This window comes from Sceloporus occidentalis, unplaced genomic scaffold, assembly GCF_023333645.1.
Source record: "Sceloporus occidentalis isolate IW3139 unplaced genomic scaffold, rSceOcc1.0.p SCAF_54, whole genome shotgun sequence".
Classification (NCBI taxonomy): Eukaryota; Metazoa; Chordata; class Lepidosauria; order Squamata; family Phrynosomatidae; genus Sceloporus; species Sceloporus occidentalis.
This window is the reverse complement of record NW_028317034.1, coordinates 1,201,748-1,225,031: the sequence shown is the minus strand read 5'-3', so window position 1 is coordinate 1,225,031 and position 23,284 is coordinate 1,201,748. Positions and strand designations below refer to the sequence as shown.

General features: G+C 41.0%; 1 protein-coding gene across 2 annotated transcripts in view; it reads right to left on the bottom strand.

Moving 5' to 3' along the window:
* Positions 1-23,284, bottom strand: part of LOC149288012 (palmitoyltransferase ZDHHC14-like) — a 39,558-nt gene that overhangs the window by 2,650 nt on the left and 13,624 nt on the right. For both annotated transcript variants that reach the window (XM_089492141.1, XM_089492142.1), the window contains exons 2-7: positions 17,985-18,145; positions 12,353-12,511; positions 7,224-7,361; positions 5,603-5,651; positions 4,579-4,681; positions 4,316-4,425 (exon numbers count right to left, since the gene is read on the bottom strand). In XM_089492141.1, the coding sequence (XP_089348267.1) occupies positions 4,316-4,425; positions 4,579-4,681; positions 5,603-5,651; positions 7,224-7,361; positions 12,353-12,511; positions 17,985-18,145 (720 nt within the window). The remainder of the gene's footprint in view (positions 1-4,315; positions 4,426-4,578; positions 4,682-5,602; positions 5,652-7,223; positions 7,362-12,352; positions 12,512-17,984; positions 18,146-23,284) is intronic.

Below are 23,284 nucleotides of genomic sequence, written 5' to 3'. Positions count from 1 at the left end.
ACACACACACACAATACCAGTAAAAGCAAAACTGTAGCATTTTGTGTTTTCTGAACAACTGTAATTGGTTCCTAATTATGCAATTCTCACCTTGTTCCTTCACTTAAAATCAAGTGATAACTTGTACCTTAGGGGTGTGCGAGCTGTGCGGCCACACAGGGTGCCACGGCAGCAGGGGTGCCGTGCGGCCGTCCCGTTACCAACGCCGAGGCGGCAGGAGAGAGAGAGGGGCGCGGAGAGGTTGCACATGAAAGTTTTTAGCAACCGCTCGGTCCCCTTTGTCTTCTCAGCTCCCTACCGCTGCCCTGACTGTGGCGGTGGGAGCTCAAGGCCTCTATCGCGGTGCGGCACTTCATGATGAGTGCCGGAATATGACGTCATATTCAGACGCTCAGCATTGAAGTAAAGCACGCCGTGGCAAGACAGAGAGACAGGCCACGCGTTCCCACAGCAGGACTTCACCAGGGTAAGTGAACTACAGGGGTAGATAGTAAGGGGGGGGGGAATAGTGAGAAATGGGAGGAGATTGTGAGAAAGGGAGGTTGTAAGAATTTTGAAAGAAAGGAGCGAGAATGAGTAATAGAATTAATGAATTAGTGTGGATGAATTGTGAGAATGCATTAATGAATGTGTAAATGATTTGTGTGAAAGTGAGAGAATGAATAATTGTGTGAAGAAATTATGTAAATGACAGATTGAAGGAGTGACTGTATAAGTGATTTGGGGAGGGGCAAAGATGGCACAAGGCGGGTGTTTGCGGGGCAAAGATGGCACAAGGCGGGTGTTTGCGGGGCAAAGATGGCACAAGGCGGGTGTTTGCGGGGCAAAGATGGCACAAGGCGGGTGTTTGCGGGGCAAAGATGGCACAAGGCGGGTGTTTGCGGGGCAAAGATGGCACAAGGCGGGTGTTTGCGGGGCAAAGATGGCACAAGGCGGGTGTTTGCGGGGCAAAGATGGCACAAGGCGGGTGTTTGCGGGGCAAAGATGGCACAGGCAGGGTGATTGCCGGACAAAGATGGCACAGGCAGGGTGATTGCCGGACAAAGATGGCACAGGCAGGGTGTCTGCGGGACAAAGATGGCACAGGCAGGGTGTCTGCGGGACAAAGATGGCACAGGCAGGGTGTCTGCGGGACAAAGATGGCACAGGCAGGGTGTCTGCGGGACAAAGATGGCACAGGCAGGGTGTCTACGGGACAAAGATGACACAGGCAGGGTGTCTACGGGACAAAGATGACACAGGCAGGGTGTCTACGGGACAAAGATGGCACAGGCAGGGTGTTTACGGGGCAAAGATGGCACAAGGCGGGTGTTTGAGCTTTGGGGGCAAAGATGGCACAAGGCGGGTGTTTGAGCTTTGGGGGCAAAGATGGCACAAGGCGGGTGTTTGCGGGACAAAGATGGCACAAGGCGGTGTTTGCGGGACAAAGATGGCACAAGGCGGTGTTTGCGGGACAAAGATGGCACAAGGCGGTGTTTGCGGGACAAAGATGGCACAAGGCGGTGTTTGCGGGACAAAGATGGCACAAGGCGGTGTTTGCGGGACAAAGATGGCACACCGCGGTGTTTGCGGGACAAAGATGGCACACCGCGGTGTTTGCGGGACAAAGATGGCACAAGGCGGTGTTTGCGGGACAAAGATGGCACAATGCGGGTGTTTGCGGGACAAAGATGGCACAATGCGGGTGTTTATGGGACAAAGATGGCACAGGCAGGGTGTCTATGGGACAAAGATGGCACAATGCGGGACAAAGATGGCACAGGCAGGGTGTCTATGGGACAAAGATGGCACAGGCAGGGTGTCTATGGGACAAAGATGGCACAGGCAGGGTGTCTTTGGGACAAAGATGGCACATGCAGGGTGTTTATGGGACAAAGATGGCTCACGCTGGGCTGTAATTTGTGTGTGTAATCTGGGTGCTGGTCAATTTCTACGTGGACACCAGGGCTGGCTTTGGGGTGTGCAACCTGTGATCTATGCATGTAATTTAGTTTTTTTTTAATCTATACTTTTAATGCAGAGTTTAAATGTGATTTCCAGGCTATATCTATACCTGCAAAGCCAGATTTGTGTTTTATTCTGTTGATCTATATCTGAAATGCTATGTGTCCATACATTTTTTATGTATACCTGTAAATACAAGGTTTGTAGATCCTATTTACTTGATCTATACCTTCAGTGTCGAGTTTGCATGTAATCCCCAGTTGATCTATACCTGCAAGACTGGGTTTGTGTGTTATTCTGTTGGATTATAACTGCAATGCTATACACGCATGTGTTTATTTGATCTATACCTGAACTACGGGGAGGAAGGAAAAGAGAGGTGTGACTTCCAAAGTCACAGTAGAGTCAGGAGGGAAGACTGTACGGTCTCTCACAGTCTTCCCCTAATCTGTAGTCAGTGTAGAATTATTTTTTTTTTTTGGTGTGGGAGCAGAGGGAGTGATTGCATGCTAGGGTGCGTGGAGGGGGTGCAAAGGAAATTGCCTATGGTCAAATTTTTACAATATTTAATGGGAAATGTTTTTGTTACAAAGATTGCACTGTTAGCTGTCTTTTTTCCTATATTTAATGTATTTAACCCCTTCGCGACCTTTGCCGGTTCAGGACCGTCATGACAAGAAGGTCACTAAATGACCTTTGACGGTCCTGAACCGTCAAAAAATTAAATAAACTTAGAAAGTGATCAACGATCACTTTCTTCGCTTAAACGGCGTTACTGTAATGCCTCGATGTCGAGGCATTCAGTAACGCCGATATCGGCATCGGGGGCCATGTCTGGCCCCTCCCCGGGGCGTCAACAGCCGCCATACATTGTATGGCGGCGGACGCCCGTTTTAAAAGCGTTTAGGAGGCGATCAACGATCGCCTCCTAAACTTAAATGGTGTCGCTGGAATGCCTCGATCAGGAGGCATCCAGCGACACCAAACACTTACCTTTGGATGCGCTGTGACCGCTCCGGAGAGCGGTCACAGCCGCAGCTGCCGGTGATCTTCGCCATCAGCAAGATGGCGGCGGCCCGGGAAAAAAAACAATAAAGAAGAAAGAGTTCGCTAGACGGTCTCCTGACCCTCTAGAGAACTCTGGCTCCACTCGCAGGTTGAATACAGGTACTGCATTCAACCAAGCAAGTCAATGGAACCCAGCTTTCTAATCACTATGTGATTAGCAAAATATTCAAAAAAAAATAAAAAAAAAATGTGCTAACATTTAAAAATAATTATGCAGTGATGTCACTTGATGAACCATCCAGTACAAGCAAAATGTGTAAAAAAAAATATAAAAAAAGTATTAAAAAAATAAAATAAAAAAATAAAGTTTATTATTTTGAGCAAGTGCTAAAATTTCTCAAAAATCTCAACAAAGAGTTAAAATAAAAGCACTTCAAATACCCAAGGGGTGTCTAATATATATAAAAAATAGCTGATGGGGTAAATTGGAGTGGCCGAGCTCAAAGATAGGGCATAGGTACAGACTGACCAAAATGGAGAAAAAAGCGCACTTCCCAAATGTGGCATTTTAAACAACCCGACAAACCCATGCAGGGTACAAAACGAAAAATGAGCCCGGTCCTTAAGGGGTTAAGATACATTATTGTTACCAGTGTTTCTAGTTGTTTATTAATTGTGCTTGTTTGCACTTGCACATAAATAATCTCTAATTAAAACTAGATTTATTCCCTATCTTTTTTGCCAAGGGGGGTGCCAGAGAACTAGTCCACACAGGGCGCCTGAACACCTAAGGCCGGCCCTGGTCTCCCCAAAGATACTGCACCATTGTAGTCTTCTTTTTTATAGATTCTTAATGAAGTTATTAAAAGGAATTTTACACTGCGTTCGCTGATGGGTCTGATGCATCAAGATTGTTTGTGAGAGAATACCACACCACATACAGCACTATCCACTGTTGTACATATTGCACTATTTTTGTCTATTTTTTCTTCCCTGTATGCATTTGCGCCCCAATCATCTACATATCAGTGCTCCTATTTGCACTGATGAAATCTACAATGTTTCATAGTGAATAATTTCATGGTTAAAGCAACCATTAATTTGCATAAATTCATCCACAAGCCACAAATTGTACATGTCAATAACAAAACCAGCGCATGGTGAGGGAATAGGTTTAAGAATTACTTTATAGAACAAGAAGCATATGTTGGGGTTTTGTCTTCCTACTTCAGGAGACAGTACATTTCTTCAGAGACATACACACAAATTTGATGGCGAGGACAAGGCCAATTGGGATGACCAAACTGGTCATACATGGTCCTTAGGCCTTGTAAAAGAAATAAAAGACATCTAAGAGGCTTACCTTGGATTCAGTGGTCCACAGAGAGCGGCACCGCAGTTAGTGAAAATATTGCCATAGCTGTATGGGTTATAATTCTCCTTGCCTCTTTTACTTGACCATGATCCTTTAATCTACAAGAAAGATGAAAATACGAGGTAAAACAGTCTCTGTGTCCTGGTGCCTTTTTTAAACATCCACAGCTGTAATGCATTACACATTTAATTTGTCATATAGGTTGAGGACCAAGTCATTTGTATAAACATTTAAAAAGCTCTAAGACTTACATCTTCATTGGTAGTTTGATTGGAACTGATCAAGTATGTGTGAAATCCAGAAAGGCCAACAATTGACCAAACAGAGAAGAAACAAACCACAGCTTCCAGAACGGTAAAGATAAAGTCAAGGAAGAACAGACCGAAAAAATAACAGCATTTTGATATGAAACTAATACATACTTCTTTCTACTTCTCTGAGATATGGTAAGTGGTAACAGTAGCATAACTAGAAGCCACGGGGTGCTGGTGCGAAAATTGCCCTGGGCCCCCCAACTTCAAAGGCTGGTCTGTGCCACCATTGCACAGACACACACATATGTACCAACTCATGCTCACACACACACGCACGCAAACAAGTACACATACACACATATCCCACCTCCTGTCCCTGCTTACCTCTCACCAGTCCTGCAGCTTTCCCTCTGGCTGCTTGCGCGGAGAGTGCAAGGAGCCTTGGGTTAACAACGGGGGTCATGTGACCCCGATATGTTCCTATCTCTCCATGCCGGTTCAAAAGAGCTTAGAAAGAGCCCTTTGTGAACTATTTTGAACCGGCACACTGAGACAGAAAGAAGGGGGTTGCACCGGGCCCCCTAGAGGCCCAAACACAGCTGCGACCTCTGTGGTTAGGCCGGTGACTGGTAACCTATGCATGCTTCGTGATATATTTCTGCCAACCTAAATGCATATTTTTAAAATAGGAAGCTTTACATTATCATGCATACCACTTGAAACAGGGGAGATCCGAGGTTACAGTTTATTTTAGGGGTTTAAAATTATCTATTGGTGTTTATGGTGATGATAATGTATGGTGAGCCAGTAGCATGTGAGGACATTAGTCTGGCCCAGGCCACACTGTGTCAGAGTGTGAGAGGTAATTCCCAGGTTATGCATATGGTATATTTTAGAGTAACTTAATCCTTCAAACCCCCACACAAAATAACTGCCAAAACAATTTGGCTATCCTGAATTTGGCTATGCTTCATAAAACACAGCCTTAGTACTGAGCCGACAATCTTCACACAAAGGATATCTTGCAGGACTGTCTTTTAAGGCATCGAGAAATCCTGACTTCTGTGAACCTATAAACACAGGTGGGGGGGGGGGGGAATTAAATAGAATATCAGAAAAATATGATTGCAACCAAAACTCAATTACTGTGCTACATTAATGGCAATATCGGAGGGAATGAAGACTGCACCCCTTTCGTTGCATTTTTGTGATTTGCTTGCTTGAAATTGAACCAAATCCTTTGTGGCGTTTTCCAAAAACCAGGTCAAGCAACTCTAGAGTATGTGAAAGACACAAGTATACAGAATAAAGAGAAAAAAATAATAAAAATAAAATGTGTACACGGTTGCCTCAAAAGGTACAAGGCTACTGAAATGTACAGGAAGTTAATTTTCGTGCATTCAGACTTATACGAAGCACATTATAATCTAACGGATATTGAAGAGTACTGCAATCTTAACATGTCCATGGTTACTTTGTCTTCACAGACACACGTGCAGTGTTTTAATTTTACAGCTATAGTCTCATACTCTGTAAAAGGGTTTTTTGAAAACTTAATAACACAGGCTCAGTGTGCTTATTAGCTTCAAGCTTTTATTTAACATTCAGTATTTCATACAACCCAGAATATTGAGCTGTTTTAGATAACGTGTGTTAGGTGGGGTAACATTTGAATACACTATTTCCCAAAAACATTTTGTTTTAGCTCTGCATTGCCACTTATTTTTAGGACTATTGCACTTCAGGCTAAACAAAACATGCCAATAAGGTACGCATCATTTGTGTTCTATGCCGACACAAGGCATTTAAAAGGCCACATTTCTCTTCATTTATTTCCGCGTTTTACTTATCCCATTCTCCTTACGGCAGAGCAGTGCACCAAAGGCTGCTCGGATTTTAATACTGGAACATCAGATGTTCCATCTGAACGTGTATTGGGGGCATGCATAACCCTGCTTACAGTGCTTTTTATGCCTTCTGGCTGGGTTCAGCAGTTATTCCAAGTGGCGTTGTGGCAATTGTGCAAGGTAAGCTAATTACCAGTGTCAGCAAGTTGTGCCTTTTTTTGTGGAGAACATACAAATTATCTCCCATAGAAAGCCAATATAGATGCACACCAAAGAGACAGTTGAAAAAACTATTTTTTTTTTTTTAAATCCTTAGGGGGGTGATTAATACAATAACTCTGATGCCAACACTATGTAGGGTAGATTATGTTGCTTCAATATTAGATTTTAATATGGTGGCACGAAACAAACAAAATTCATACCATGTTTGATGCCACATGTTGCTACGAAGTGGCTAGTGGGACACAATGGCAATGTAAAGGAGAAACTAAGAATTGGGAGTTGAAGGGTAAATCATACTTAGTATGGGAAATCGACAGATGTTAATTGGCCTTTATGCCTTATAACTTTAATTCAACAATATGTACATTTAGAAAACGGGTCTTTAGAAATGTGGACAACCAGATATTAGCAAAGTCATACAAAAGACCAAGTTACCCTGCATGTTATGCAAGTGAAATTGCACACAAAAAAGCAAATCATGAAATAGTTAATCTACTTCTATAAGAATGTAAGTAAAAGCAAAATAAACTAAGTAAGCAAAAGAAGAAAACATGGCTTCACCAGCATACTTACGAAGTATGATGTGCGTGATAACGAATGCAAATATAAACACTGTCAGAAAGGACAGAGATAATATGAACATGTAAAAAAATCTGTAGTTTCGTTTCCCCACGCAGTTGCCTACCCAGGGGCAGTGGTGATCAAAGCGCTCTGAAATGAGAGGCAAAAGAAAAAAATATATAATGGCTCACAATTAATTCACACTCTTCTATAGATCAAAGATGAATGAATGGTAACATGTTACTGGAATTCACGCTAAGAGCTAAAACGCCTGACACTTAACTTGTCAGAAAAATGATCTGTGCAAAATATGGAATTTCTGCGCATCTTATACTCTTCATCGGACTAATATGGTATAAATTAACGGTATTAGAATAACATCAGATGTTAGAGGCCGTTACCAACACTATGCTAGCATTTAAATCATTGCACATTTTTCCAGCCTAGAACACGCACATACATATAGCCGCTAATATGTAGTTCTGCCAACACAATCCTTTAAACATTAATTAGAGACTAGCTTCACAAGTGCAACCTTTTTTTTTTTTCTTTTTAAGCGACACAGCTTGGGAAGAGCACCTCTTGCCTTCTTTAGAATTATTGGTTGAACCCTTAAGCGACCTTGCTAATGTCCTCCTATACCAAAGTTGGTCAGTTCTAATCATATACGACTGTATTACTGGCCTGCATTTGTCATACAATTAAAATTACAGATGATTATCCACTACAGCTGGATAAGAGAAGTGCATCTGTTTTTATATGGTCATCGCGTTCCACTCTGCCGGTGGATTTGACATTTGCACAACAAGCAAAAATAATACACCGACGTCAATAGGAACATGTCTAAAACTAATCCTGTTCTCAACCCACAAAAGTGCAAAGTTTCCATAGCACTTTGGGAGTTCTAGGTATACTAGCATACTACAGTTCTCAAGTATAAAATTGTAATGCAGAAAAAAAGAAAAACTCAAAGAAAAATACAAAGTCCCCTTCAAACTGCATTTCTGGCCCTACTGACACTGGACTGTTTTACAACTAAAACAGGTAAAACGAAACCATGTTTACTGCACCCATGTCATTAAAGTCAGCAATGAAAAGCAAGCATCCACCTATGCGCACGTATATTTTATCTTGCGTGGTGAGCTTCAGAGGCACGATGGTCTTAAGAATTGACACACTTATAACCTATAATGTTATAATCAGAACGAAACAGCTTGCCATGCTGGCGATAAGCATATCTTACCCCCTTAATAGCCGATCATGTAGATTCTACATGGCGACTGATCAACTGTGTAAACCAAATGGCTCCAATTCTAGTCCTCATGGAAAACTTGACTTGTCATTATTCAAGGATACATTTAAATGAGTCACTCGTATTCAAGCAGGAATTTCATACCGGTAGGAAAGACACTAATTGGGAGTCTTAGATATTGGATAAATGAAGAGTATGAATGAGTCAACTCCAGACTATATGACCCTGAGAACTTGTCCCCTCAACGCGGAGACCCATGGTCAAACTCTGGGAGTTCCCAGGTATGTTGAGCAGACTATTATTTTAGGTATCCCTTATTGTTCACAAAACACACAGTGACAAAGTGCTCTGCGCAGTCTGTACACTCTTTGCTCAATTCTTTCCGCACAGCCCTTTAGTATGCAAAGATGATAAAGACGTTATATTGGAATGATTTGTAACCGCGTATTTAACCAAACTTCACTAGATAGCAAATGAGCCACACACAAAAAGGAGTGTGATGTGTGATTTTACCTTCTCAAGTCAAAGGAAAATGCTAAAGGTCAATTTTAGTCATTAGATACTGACAGATTCATTTCATGAGCAGCATTCAGGTAATCTATCTAGCCCTGCTAACGTTATTGTCCACACTTAGAGAGTGTAGTCATGCGGCTATGGGGCAGGGGTTTATTAAGACTTATTCGCATAAATGTGTATCGATAGGTCACATAAGTAAATCATTCAGAAGACCAATTTATACTTTTTACTATTTCCAATGCACTGTGATATTTAGGTACACAGATACATTGTGAGCACCTAAAAAAAAAAAAAGAAAAAAAGAAAATCTGTAGAGGAAAGAAAGGTAAACTGATCTGATTCCCAAAAAGGGACTGGTATCCTATGTTTTAATATATTAATAAATATATAGGTAATATACTAGTATCCAAGTATATGACATCAGGTGAGCTGCCTTAACGTCATTTTGAGATCCGTCTCAGCACAGACAGACAGTTTAGGTAAACAAAAACACTACCGAGCTTGATCTATAATTATGCCAGATATAGCGAATAACAAACTTCCCATTGACTCAGACTAAAATATCTGAAAGCACCTCTTCACTAACTGACAAATTCATATGTTGGTTTCATGAGTGGTGCTGTTCACCAACTCTGCACTATTTAACACTTTTAGAAATAAATGCAGACTCACAAGCATCATTCCTATAGATTACCTACACACTTCCCAGAAATAACTATTTTACATTAGAGGGATGAAAGAGTTAAAACTTGAGAAGCCCGTCTGCTAATCAATGCTTTAGTAAGCACTATTGTATAACGCATTATTTGTTATATATGCATTGCAATGCACTATTTATAATGCAATTTTCAAGTTTTATAGTTTGACTAAATAAATGACATTTTTAACCCCTTAATGACAATTGCCGGTCCTGGCACGGCACGGAAAAGCATGTGCTTTACGACAATTGACGTGCCAGGACCGGCACGTCTTTAAACGGGTGCAGAAAGCGATCTACTATCGCTTTCTGCACCCAAAAAGCGTTGCTGAATGCCTCGACCTCGAGGCATTCAGCAACGCCGCGATCGGCACGAAGGGGCCATCTCTGGCCCCTCCACGGGGCGTCAACATCCGCCATACTTTGTATGGCGGCGGACGCCCGTTTTAAAAGCGTTTAGGAGGCGATCGACGATCGCCTCCTAAACTTAAATGGTGTCGCTGGAATGCCTCGATCAGGAGGCATCCAGCGACACCAAACACTAACCTTTTGATGGGCTGTGACCGCTCCGGAGAGCGGTCACAGCCGCAGCTGCCGGCAATCTTCGCCATCAAGGAAGATGGCCGCCGTCCTGTAACAGGAACCACAAATTTTAAAAGTTCGCTAGATAGTCCAGACCATCTAGAGAACTTTGGCTCCACTTGCAGGTTGAATACAGGTACTGCATTCACCATGCAAGTCAATGGAGCCCAGCTTTCTAATCACAGTGTGATTAGTAAAAATAAATTAAAAAATAAAATAAAATTAATAATAATTAGAAAAAAATAGTAAAAAAACAGTAAAATGTAAAAATCATTTCCCACTGATGTCACTATCAGGGGAACCTCCAAGTTGAAAAAAAATGTTAAATTTTTTTAAAAAAAAAATAATAAAAAAAAATATATATATATAAAAAATGCTGGTGGTAAAATATGTGCATGCAAAGAGTTAAAATACCAGCATTTAAAATACCCTGTGGTGTCTAGTTTTGAAAAATATATGGTTTTGTTGGGCACACTGAAATGGCCCGGCTCAAAGATGTACCAAATAGGGCATGGGCAGTGGATCCCAAATGCCAAAGTTCAACATTGAAAAAAGCGCATGCCCCAAATGTGGCCCTTTTGCCCCAAAACAGCCAGGCAAAATCATTCATGTGAGGTATCGCTGTACTCAGGAGATGTTGCTGAACACATATTGGGGTGTTTTGTGATAGTGACATATACGAGAACATTTTAATTCATACCTGAATTAAAATGTGTGTGGAAAACCAAATGCAAAAAAATGACTACCACAAAGTTTGACAAAGACTGGTGGTAGATATGGTGCATGGAAAGAGTTAAAATACTAGCATTTGAAATACCCTGGGGTGTCTAGTTTTCAAAAATATATGGGTTTATTGGGCACACTGAAATGGCTCGGCTCAAAGATGTACCAAATAGGGCATGGGCAGTGGATCCCCAAATGCCAAAGTTCAACATTGAAAAATGCGCATGCCCCAAATGTGGCCCTTTTGCCCCCAAACAGCCAGGCAAAATCATTCATGTGGGGTATCGCTGCGCTCAGGAGATGTTGCTGAACACATATTGGGGTGTTTTGTGATAGTGACATAAACTAGAACATTTTAATTCATACCTGAAGTAAAATGTGTATGACAAAACAAATGCAAAAAAATGACTACCATAAAGTTTGACAAAGACTGGTGGTAGATATGGTGCATGGAAAGAGTTAAAATACTAGCATTTGGAATACCCTGGGCTGTCTAGTTTTCAAAAATATATGACTTGATGGGGTAAATTGCATTGGCCGGGTTCAAAGATACCCGAAATGGCACATGGGGGGAAGAATTACCAGATTTGGAAAAAATGGCTTTGAAATAGCAAAACGCTACCTGTACTTATTGCCCCATAATGGGTAGAAAAAAGCAAAAAAACATAAAAACATTGGGTATTTCTAAACTCAGGACAAATAGTAGAATCTATTTAGCAGGTTTTTTCATTACCTTTTATAGATGAGTAAAAGATTTTTCAACTAAAAGTTAGAAACAGTCATTTTTTTCTAAATTTTTCACCATATTTTATAATTTTTTTAATAGTAAATAATATGATACAATCAAAACAATGTCATCTAAAGAAAGCCCTTCTTGTCCTGAAAAAAAAAATATCTAATGTGTGTGGGTTCAGTAAACGGGAAAGAAGAAAATTACAGCTAAACACAAGCAGCGCAGAAATGTTAAAAAGGCCATTGTCACAAAGGGTACAAAAAGTAAAATCAGCCTTTGTCTCGAAGGGGTTAAAAAAACGCACATTCAGCTTGTAAATAGACGAAGAAGAAGAACTGAATCTGGCTCTGTAACGCAAAACACCATTAGTTATCCTGACTGTTTATATATCCGGACCATGAGCACCAAATCAAACTACTAAAAACTCTGCAGCTCTAAGCCTTTTTTTAGAATACATGACGGTTTATAGGAGGGATTCGGACTTGGATCCAGTATTTAGTCATCATGGTTCAGGGCTAAGAAGCTGCTGCTCTTTGTGGTAGATAACACTATCGTGTGGGGAGCTTTTGAGTCTCGCCCTACCTTTTAAATTAATAAATGTTGCCTGGCAATTAGTCATCGTCATTATAAATACTTACCTACACAGTTATCACACAAGCTGCAATGAGAAGCACGTGGAGGGCGGAATATCTTGCAGGTGAAGCAGTATTTCAATTTCACCGTCTGACCATTGATAACGACTTCTTTCGTTCGAGGAGGGGGCCGATAACCGCCTGAAGTAGAGCCATTAGCGACATCTGCAAAAAGATTTGAGATAATTTTTGCAAATCAATACGCACAGACACGGCAACACGGACACCCGTGGAGCGTTTACTGGTTTACTTGAGAGAATTGACAGAAAAATGCATTCTGTTAAACTTGATACTTTCTATGAAAACCTCATTGAAAGCTGAGGCAACAATTGGCCTGACCACGGCAAGTTACATTTTGGTTTTACTGTATTTCATCACATCAAATATAGCAAGCAAACATATCAGGCTGCTGGTACGTATGTCAGACATGATGGAAACCCCAAAACCTTAATTGCTGTGGGTTAGCCATTTTTTCGGCTAAATTTAAGCTAAAAATCTAGTTGGTTTACTGCACTAGCCTCTAACGCAGTAAACCAACTAGTCCTACCTCAACCTTACCAATCGAGTCGGAACCAAAAGGAAACAAAGATAGCAATCGATTTAAAAAACATTAGGTTACCAGTATGCACCAAGTACATAGAGCTTTCTAGAACTGAGCAGATCCAGATTCCAGGCACTTAAGATATTAATACATAATTTACTCACACACAGACACTGTACAAGTGGATTGAAGAATGCATGCATGGGAGGAAGAAGAGAAAAGCTATTTTTTTTTTTTTTATGCGGAGGAGAGAGAGGGGCGCCTAGCAACCGCTCGGCGCCCCCCATTCTCCTCCACGAAGCCTCTACCTCGCGGTGCCGGCATTTCATCCTGAGCGCCGAAATATGACGTCATATTTCGGCGCTCAGCGGTGAAGCAGCGGCCACCGCAGCAGAGAACGAAGACAGAAGCCTCGTGCTTCTGTCGCTGGACCTAAAGGTGAGACAACTACAAAGGGGGAGGGTAGATAGTGAGTAGGGAGAGGGGGTTAGAAAGTGATAAGGGAGGGAGAGGGGGTTAGAAAGTCATAAGGGAGGGAGAGGGGGTTAGAAAGTAATAAGGCAGGGGCTTCCAAATGCGGCAGCTAGGGCAACCTGTAAATGCTGGAACCTAGGCATGATGGGACTGTGATTGCTGTTAGGAATCACACTCCTATCATGCCAAGTCAGCCAGTACATGCTGAAACCTAGCTAGCTGCCCCCTTGTGTATTGATGCTGCCAGCAGTATGGGGTCTGCACTTACAGCCACCCTGTACCAGCATGTACTGGCTGACTTGGCATGATAGGAGTGTGATTGGTAACAGCAATCACAGTCCCATCATGCCTAGGTTCCAGCATTTACTGGTTGGATGTGTAAGTGCTGGAACCTAGGCATGATGGGACTGTGATTGCTGTTAGCAATCACACTCCTATCATGCCAAGTCAGCCAGTGCATGCCAAAACCTAGCTAGCTGCCCCCCTTGTGTATTGATGCTGCCAGCAGTATGGGGTCTACACATCACTTACAGCCACCCTGTACCAGCATGTACTGGCTGACTTGGCATGATAGGAGTGTGATTGCTCACAGCAAGCACAGTCCCATCATGCCTAGGTACCAGCAATTACTGGTTGCCTGGGTATGATAGGAGTGTGATTGCGGTGTGGGCAGTGTGGACGCTAGGGCTGGCTTTGGGGTGTGCAACCTGTGATCTATGCGTGTAATTTAGGGGGTTTTAAATATACCTTTTAATGACGTGTTTTTATGTGAATTCCAATTGATCTATACCTGCAAAGCTGGGTTTGTGTGTTATTCTGTAGATCCATATCTGCTATGCTATGTTTCCATACATTATTTATGTATACCTGCACATACAGGGTTAATATGTCTTATTCAGTTGATTAATACCTGCAATGCTGTTTCCATGTATTTATTTGATCTATACCTGCAATGCTACGTTTCATATACTATTGTATACCTGCAAATACAGGATTTGTATGTCTGATTCTGTTTATTTGAGATCACAAGTGAATTTCAGTTGATCTAAACATGCAAAGCTTGGTTTGTGTGTTAATGTGTTGATCTATACCTGCTATTGGCAACTGGGGCTAATGTTAATATATTTGGGCAGCAGGGGCATCAATACACAAGGGGCAAAAACACTAAGGGGGGTATAAACGACAATGCAGTGTGAAAAATCCATTCTGATGTAGACGTCTGTGACGTAGATTGTGTCCTGCTGTTTGTGTGTTTTGGTTATCAGTGTAGCAGAGCCTGTCCTCGGGTGTGTGTTTGGGTGTTGGTGTGGCAGAGCCTGTCCTGGTGTGTGTTTGGGTGTTGGTGTGGCAGAGCCTGTCCTGGTGTGTGTGTTTGGTTGTCGGTGTGGCAGAGCCTGTCCTGGTGTGTGTGTCTGGGTGTCGGTGTGACAGAGCCTGTCCTGGTGTGTGTGTCTGGATGTCGGTGTGGCAGAGCCTGTCCTGGTGTGTGTGTGTCTGGGTGTCGGTGTGACAGAGCCTGTCCTGTTGTGTGTGTCTGGGTGTCGGTGTGACAGAGCCTGTCCTGGTGTGTGTGTCTGGGTGTCGGTGTGACAGAGCCTGTCCTGGTGTGTGTGTCTGGGTGTCGGTGTGACAGAGCCTGTGTTGGTGTGTGTGTTTGGTCATCTGTTTCCTGGCACTTAACTTACAGTAGGAATTATTTAATTTATATTTATGCAGAGATAAAATGCCCTCTTGAAGTTGTAGTGACTTCAGGGGACAAAAGATTCAAGGCCCTGAAATCATTTAGTGGAAAAGTTATTTATTGTGTTATAATATTAATTTCAAGGATTAGTCGCACTCAATTGTGGCTTCAGGCTTCCCATGTTGAATGATATTATTTTAGCCCAATAACAAAAGTATAATTCCATAGCACATTACTTTTGGAAATTATTAATGCCCCCCCAGTTTGACTGTGGTATCTATTGTTTCTAGAGTCGCCACTGCTTACTGGTGCTTCCTGCTGTATTGCCGGGGCAGCGGGTGGAACTCTGATCTCTGACAGCCAGGGAAGGTATGCGCGACGGACGCAGACAAACCCCCTCTGCTAGCCACACCTCCTTCCGGCTGCAGCGGAAGGAGACGTCAACCCACTGCCCTGGCAATACAGCAGGAAATTGGAAGCGTGTGTGTGTGTGTGTGTGTGTGTGTTAAATGGGGGCATAGGGCATTTCTGGAATGCCTTATACCCCTATATGCCACTCTGGCACTTAGGGGGTTAAAAGGCATATTATGGGGCAGAGTGGCATATAGGGAGGTATAAGGCATTTCAGGAGGCAGAGTGGCGTTAAGGGGGCATTTAATAGAGCACTCTGCCTCCTGAAATGCCTTATACCTCCCTATATGCCACTCTGCCCCATAATATGCCTTTTAACCCCCTAAATGCCAGAGTGGCATATAGGGGTATAAGGCATTTCTGGAGGCAGAGTGGCACATAGGGGGTCAAAAGGCATACCATGGGCCACAGTGCCATATTGGTGTGGCAAGCCTGGGGGCAGATGTGCGTAACTGGGGGACAGGTTGGAAAATACAAGGAAATAAAAACAAAAAATTTGTCTCAATCATCGCTTTTATTTTAAAAAATAGTTTACATGAATTAACATTTACTGGTAAAACTTTTTTCCTTTAGGGTCGTCTTATATTCAGGCTCTTTTTTTCCTAAGTTAATATTCAGATTTTGGGGGGGTTCGTCTTATAATCAGGGTCGTCTTATGATCGAGCAAATACGGTATGTAAGATATATATTGGGAATTGGTGATGGCAACAGATCCACTTATTACATTCATAATTGAGAGTGTATTACATACGTGATTTTGACCTTGCCAACATGGAGTGCCCACACTCGTACATGTACACTCTATACGCTCAAAAGTAAATTTTTACTAATAAAAAGTAATAGCAATTAAATGCGGAATTCCCAGCATTAAACAGGGCATGAAATGCAACACTGCCAAACACAAACACACCGACCACTGAATCACATGACCATTGACAGCCCTTTGCCAAACAGATACCTCAAACCCACAGTAATGACAGCAGAAAGAACAGCTACCTAACTGCCTGTCCTCCCAGTGATGCTAATGGGGGAATGTGGGTGTGATATGGGTAACGGGAATAAAAACATAGCCCGCCGGCTCACTCACTACTCTCTCTGCAGAGCTCAGAGCAACTACACCTTAACTCCAAACCTGTACACCCAACGACCACCAAACTTTATTCGCTGCCACCCACAAGTTCTATTTAAGGCTTCTTCATAACGCTAAAGCTGCTCAGTGCTGCATCCCCTGTGTGAACCCAGTGTCTGGTCCTCTTACACTTTATGGAACCCAGGACATCTGGCATCCTTTGAAGATGCCCTTCTTGGATTCTCTTTATGATGGGGTCTGGCCCAGATTCCAGATAACATTTATGGCAGGATGTGGCCTAAGAAAATGTTACATTTCTCTTATTCATGCAAGATGCCTCGTTAACCCTTAAACATAATCATTTGCATTACACCCCCTAACCACTCAATCATGCCGACAGCTCTCACACACCACATCACCTTAATCAGGGCTTGACAAATTTGTTGCGAATCTAGGCGCCAGCTAAAAAAGTTAGGAGCCAGGATTTTTTAAAACTAACAGTTGGTCAGGAGTAATCTGATCATCATCAGCCCACTTACTAAACTCACATCATTTGACCTGGAAGCACCCTGGACTTTCAGGTCAGTGCTGTTTTTTTTTTTGTTTTTTTTTCACTCTTTCAATGCTGATGTTCCATTGGAGCACAGCATTGCCTGATATTTAGCCCCCACAAGCTTGTGGGGACAAATGTTAACCCTTGCAATGCCACAAATGTGTCATACACAATTGTGGCATTGAAGGGGTTAACACTGCACTGTCGCTCTCATGGAGCAACCGGGCAGCAGGGGAGGGTTGGGGCTGCTCTCCACTCATGTGGAGACCAAAGAACCCTCTCCCCTGTCCCTGAAGCTGCCTCTGGTGACGCGGGGGCAATTTTTTGTGGATGTAACAGGCTGACAAACACCTAGAAACTCCTCCTTTAGTAAATAAACCCCATTGTCGGACACAGAGGTTTTTACACAGTATAAGAAAGAGGGAGTTGTTTTTTTTAGAACTCAGCAAGCATTGCACAAACTACACCGATCTTGGAGCTCTCTACACAAAGCAATCTGTTATACATCACAAATGTCGCAAATTTGTGGCTAAATAAAATTTCAAACCTAGGATAGAAACATTTGGTGTCCATGCTACCATTTTGGGTCATGTGACATATCACATGACTCAACTGAGAATCGGTCTTCAGCATACTGATCTGGCATAGCTGATAACTACTGTACCTTCATTTATTTTGAAATGGCTCTCGTACTCAACACAAAGCACGCTGGCTTGTTATTGTATGGAAAAGGATGGGAGTGAAAACTGCATCACCAGCCCATGTTTCCATAAGTGCAAGAAGCCCAATTATTTGGGTCATAATTTAAAAGATAACAAGGATGCAACGTTTACATACTAAACCAGCTCATGTACTCCTCATAAATTCATAAGTATCGATGTTGAAGAGCGGAAACTTGAGTTAGATTACCTATTTGTCTTTCTAGGTCTGCTGCCTCATCAGGTGTGGCACGAGGAAGAACTCCAGGGTCGCTGAAACTGGTCCTCAATAAAGCCCCAAGGACAAAAAAAACAAGGATTCCGCCTATTACAGGAATTGCTGGGGTAATGTTCTCCGCCAAATACGGACAACTGAAAAGAGAGCACATATTTGTAAAACATTACACTCGGTTTTAACAGTAAACAGGATTTCTGAATGAACAGTTTGCTTTTCTTCAATTTAGACAAACAAGTGAAAATCATTTTGTAAGCTCCAAATTGTATAACGTACTTACAAGAACAAAATAAGATACGCACAGGGACAAATATACTTGACAACTTGATGTGATTTACTTATTTCTGCAAGTCCTTGTTGCAACATATAAATCAATGTATTACCACAGCTTCCAATTGAAAGGCCTTTTATTCAAGACATTTACATCAACGTTTACACCACAGGACAAATTGCACAGGGAGACTATCACGACATTTGACTCAAAAGAATAGCATTAAGTGATATACTAGTGCAATAGTTTCGTAATCATGTAGTCCTACACACACACACCCTTATGTGGTTGGCCTCTTCTATTCTTTGTTTTCAAACTAAGGAACTACCTTTCAGAGTAGTCTACAAACATTTTTAGTTGAGCTCCCTCCATTTTGAAACAGGAGCGTACTTGCTTTAAATGCTCAGATTTAGATAATGCCAAGTTTTTGGGGTTCGCAACTGTCCCTCTTACATAGCAAATGTTATGTTATATGTATTAATGAAAAGATCATTTTGTTTATGGGCACCTAACCAATTGTTTACTCCAAAGAGATAGAACACATTAGGTAACCACTAATGAAATGCATTTGTGAGCTTTTATTTTTCTTCTTCAGCTGGTGATTACGGTTCAGATACATAATTCAGACTGTACTTATTGCCTTGCAGACCTTTAGAGCAGGGCTGTAGGAGGTTAGGTGCCTGATCCCACAAGTCTTTTCCAAACTGTGATCCACAGCTGGAGAAACACCAACAGGAATGAATAAGCAGGTGGTACCATGTATAATATAAAACCTCTCACAACAGTAACCAGTCCATCAGTACTAGGAAAGATATACTGAACGATTATATATATATATATATATGCTCGATTATAGGATGACCCCCACAACCTGATTAGAAGACTACCTTGATTTTAAGACGAGGGGTTACAATCGAGCAAACACGGTATATCTATTTACATACCTGACTTTCCTAGCCGCTACATGAAAATGATCGCATGAGCAACTCTGATAATATAGAATAACCCCTCTTAGGTAATATTATTACTATACCAAAATACACCCGAAAAATGAACAACAATCACGTCAAAATGAAGACTCCATCTGTACTGAACAGCATTGCTCAGTAATAAGTAAACTTTGTACTTACTGAGGGGGAAAAACACAGGGAAAAAATGCTTCTAAATACATGCAAAGTCACTATAACGTTCTTGAAATCTGAAAGTAATAGTCTTTATTCAAATGCACTTTATACTTAAAGCTGCAACAAACCCTACTGTTTTCTTGCCTGAGGGCCAACACGCCATAATTGCAGGGAGACCAATTACTTGAATTTTCAAGACAAATGGATGTGGCGACTAAAGCACGCTTATAGTTTCCTACAGTGCGGCCTTCTAAGCTACTTACAGAAAGGCGTAGGAAGTGCTAATTCTATTATGGAAACCCAGGGTGGTCTCTAAGACCCATGATGCTACATCAGCAACAACAGTTTCAAAAATGGAATAAACCTTACTATTAAACTAACCTATTATAATGAGTCACTGGTCCATGGTCATTGAGAGGTGGAAATTAAGCTTTAGAAATAAAAAATCACGTAACATGAGGTAGCTTTTTTATTCAAGTGTTTTTAGCGTTCTAACCAAGCCAGACCCCAGGCCTTAGAATGCTGGAGCTGGCTACAACATAAGGGATGCCCTCAGTAAGAGGCACTTGGACACCCACAAGACCAAGACGCTAAACTGGGGATGTTTGAGCCAGCTCAGCTGTCACACTTCGTAAAATAAATATATTCAAAGGGTATAAAAAAAACACTAAAATAGCAGATATATAAAGGAAAGTGGGTGCTGCTTGCAAGTTCTCCGCACTTCACCGACTTTAAGCTCCTTGGCTTGCCAGCTATAATAAATATGGTAAGTCGTTCAACTAATAAATGTGACGCTTAATATATGCACCGGTTCAGTAGACTTTTTCACATTTAATTACTGAAAACAATGCATACCTATCATGCATAAAGCAAAAAAAAAAATCTTGTTTAGATAGCATGAAGAATAAATACTGATGTATATCATTCCTACAAGACACAGTTAAAAAGAAATGCATATGTAACCATTTTTCAATATTAGGCTGCATCACCATATGTAATGTCCCAAGTAATCACATAAATTAGGCCAAGCCCTGGAAGGATTTATACCAAGATGATGAATGGGAATGCGTACGTACATTAATATGCACGTCATGGTAACAGGCACAAAAAAAGGGAAGAATCGCGTAGAGACTTACACCAAAGCCGAAATCAATTAAGAGTATGTGAAAGTCTGCCAAAAGTCTCAAACGCTCTACTATTTGCGTGATTGCAAAATGCTTGGAAAATGAAGAAGGGGTTATAGAAGAAAACAGAATTTAACCCCTTAAGGACAATGGGCGGTCCCTAAACCCATTGAAAACAATGTATTTTGAGCCTGTACATGTATGGGCTTTGTCATTAAGGGGTTAAGGCATAAGGCAACTTCTTTACAACATTTGATACACTACAACCACCAGTAAACATAGCTAAGGCTGGCAGCCATCCCTGCACTAAAGGGCTTTTATATTATATTGTCCATTGCTTTTGCTTGGATGTATTTTTTCATTTTATTTTAATAACATGTAGCAAATGAATACAATAGCATCATTACTCAAGTTTTTTTGTTGGCTATGAAAATATCAGTCACTTCCAGTACGAGACAAAATGGCCTAAATGTATGCTGCAGTTTGTATGCTTTCGTGTAGGACTGCTGAGCTATCAAGGGGAACAAGTAAAGTCCCTTCGGGAGAATGTACCCTTCGTTACAATGGCTGTTCTAACACTTCTACCATGCTCGTTTTTAACCGTAATTTTCTACTCATTTACTGAACCAACAAGTTTATTATAAAAAATATATATATATATATATATATATATATATATATGTTATTAGTATTTTTTTTTCAGGACAAGAACAGCTTTCCTTAGATTATTTTGATTGTATCATAGTTATATATATATATATATATATATATAAAAAAGTATAAAATATGGGGCAGGATTACTGTCACAATCTTTTACTCAACTACAAAAGCTAATGAACAAAGTATTAACTCCTAAGTAAGGCAAAAGCACACGAGTTAAAAAAAAAAGACACACAAAACTGCTAGTCAGATATAATTCTGCTGTTTCCTAGAGCAACAATTTTATATGTTTATATTAAAATAGGGAAACTATCTTTTTAAAAGGTCATCAGCTATCAAGAGTTTAATAATGCAAGTTTAAGGTAAGAGAAGACAAAAAATAACTGGAAGCTGATGTTTTTTCCAGATGAATCACAGAAATAAATAGGCATGACTATAAAGAAAAAAATAAAAGCTAAAAGTGGATTGCTCCTCACCCCAGTGGATGAAGTTGGTTCAACCATGAAGCTATCATCTCATACCGGATTGTGTGAACAGATACTGTGTGTATGTGTGTATATATACGATGTCAAAAAATAGAGTATTGCAGAGTATGCGGTGATACCTTTTTTATTGGACTAACATAATATTAAAAAGACAAGCTTTCGAGAGTTATCCTCCCTTCATCAGGTCTGAAGCAATACTGAGCAATAGAGTATTGCTTCAGACCTGATGAAGGGAGGATAACTCTCGAAAGCTTGTCTTTTTAATATTATGTTAGTCCAATAAAAAAGGTATCACCGCATACTCTGCAATACTCTATTTTTTGACATCGTGTCTACTGGACTAATACGGCTTCACCCTTTTACATGTGTGATATATATATATATATATATATATATATATATATATATATATATATATATATATATATATATATATTATGATATTCCACAGCGCTGTACAATGGGTTAACAGGACAAACAAGCAGGGCATAATGTTACCAACAAAAACAAAAAGGTAAGGTAGGGCCTCCTGAACGTAATTTATTAGGTTAAAAAAGGGAGCTGTTGACTGCCAACTGCGAGGCTACATACATGCCTTCAATGAGTATTCTAAATCCGCCTTACCCCTTTAAATCCAATTAGTTTTCATATTTACAAAACTGGGATCCTATAAATATAATATTCTATAAACAGTAATAAGTTACATATGTTGTCTTATGATACTGAAATGTTAAAACACAACATACTACATGAAAGCCATGAATTTATGGATTAACCGTTACACACAAACATTTTATATATACTATTCTACAAAGTGCAAAAGTATTCAGACATCTTACCAGTTCTCTCATAACTCAATATATTTTGTTCCATAGGATCATTTTAAAACAATGAAATAAAAAAAATCAATTATTGTACAAAGCGACATTGATTTTATCTTTTATTATTTCAACAAATAAAATCTAAAGTGACGTTTGCATAAGTACTCAATATGCTTTGAAGGTCCCGGTTCACACACATGAAAGTAAATCGCCCTAACCTTACCATTTGGCCTCCACCTGTGAACCATTAAAGCGTCTATCAAATTTCAGGACAAACACCCACTGCTGGAGGATCATTATCCGGGTCGTGCCTTTGAAAATTAATGAAAACCAAAGACCATTCTAGAAAGGTTAAAGTAACAAATGCATAGATAAAATACCATCTAAAATAATTGGATCCCTCAATGGGCAAAGTCAGATCAGTAGGTTGAAGCTGTGTCACACCACTGAGGAACTGCCAAGAAAAAAAAAAGCTGTCCCCCTAGACTTAGAACTGCGACAAACACAAACACTTTAAAGGAGCCACAAAGTTCTTTTAGAGCAGCGGTGCACCAAACCAAGAGCTTAGCATAACACCTAAGAGTACATGAAGAACTAGCGTTCAAGCACGAGAGCCAGATGTGGTGTGGGAACAGATTTTTGCAGACAGATGAGACTTAAAACAAAAATGTATTGCAGTGAAATGCAGTGAAAACCCAAAGGAGACCATGCCTCAAATGATATCATCCCTACAGTAAAGAAGCCTCATGCTGTGAAAACGTTGCTCATCAGCCTGGGCATCTTGGAGAAGC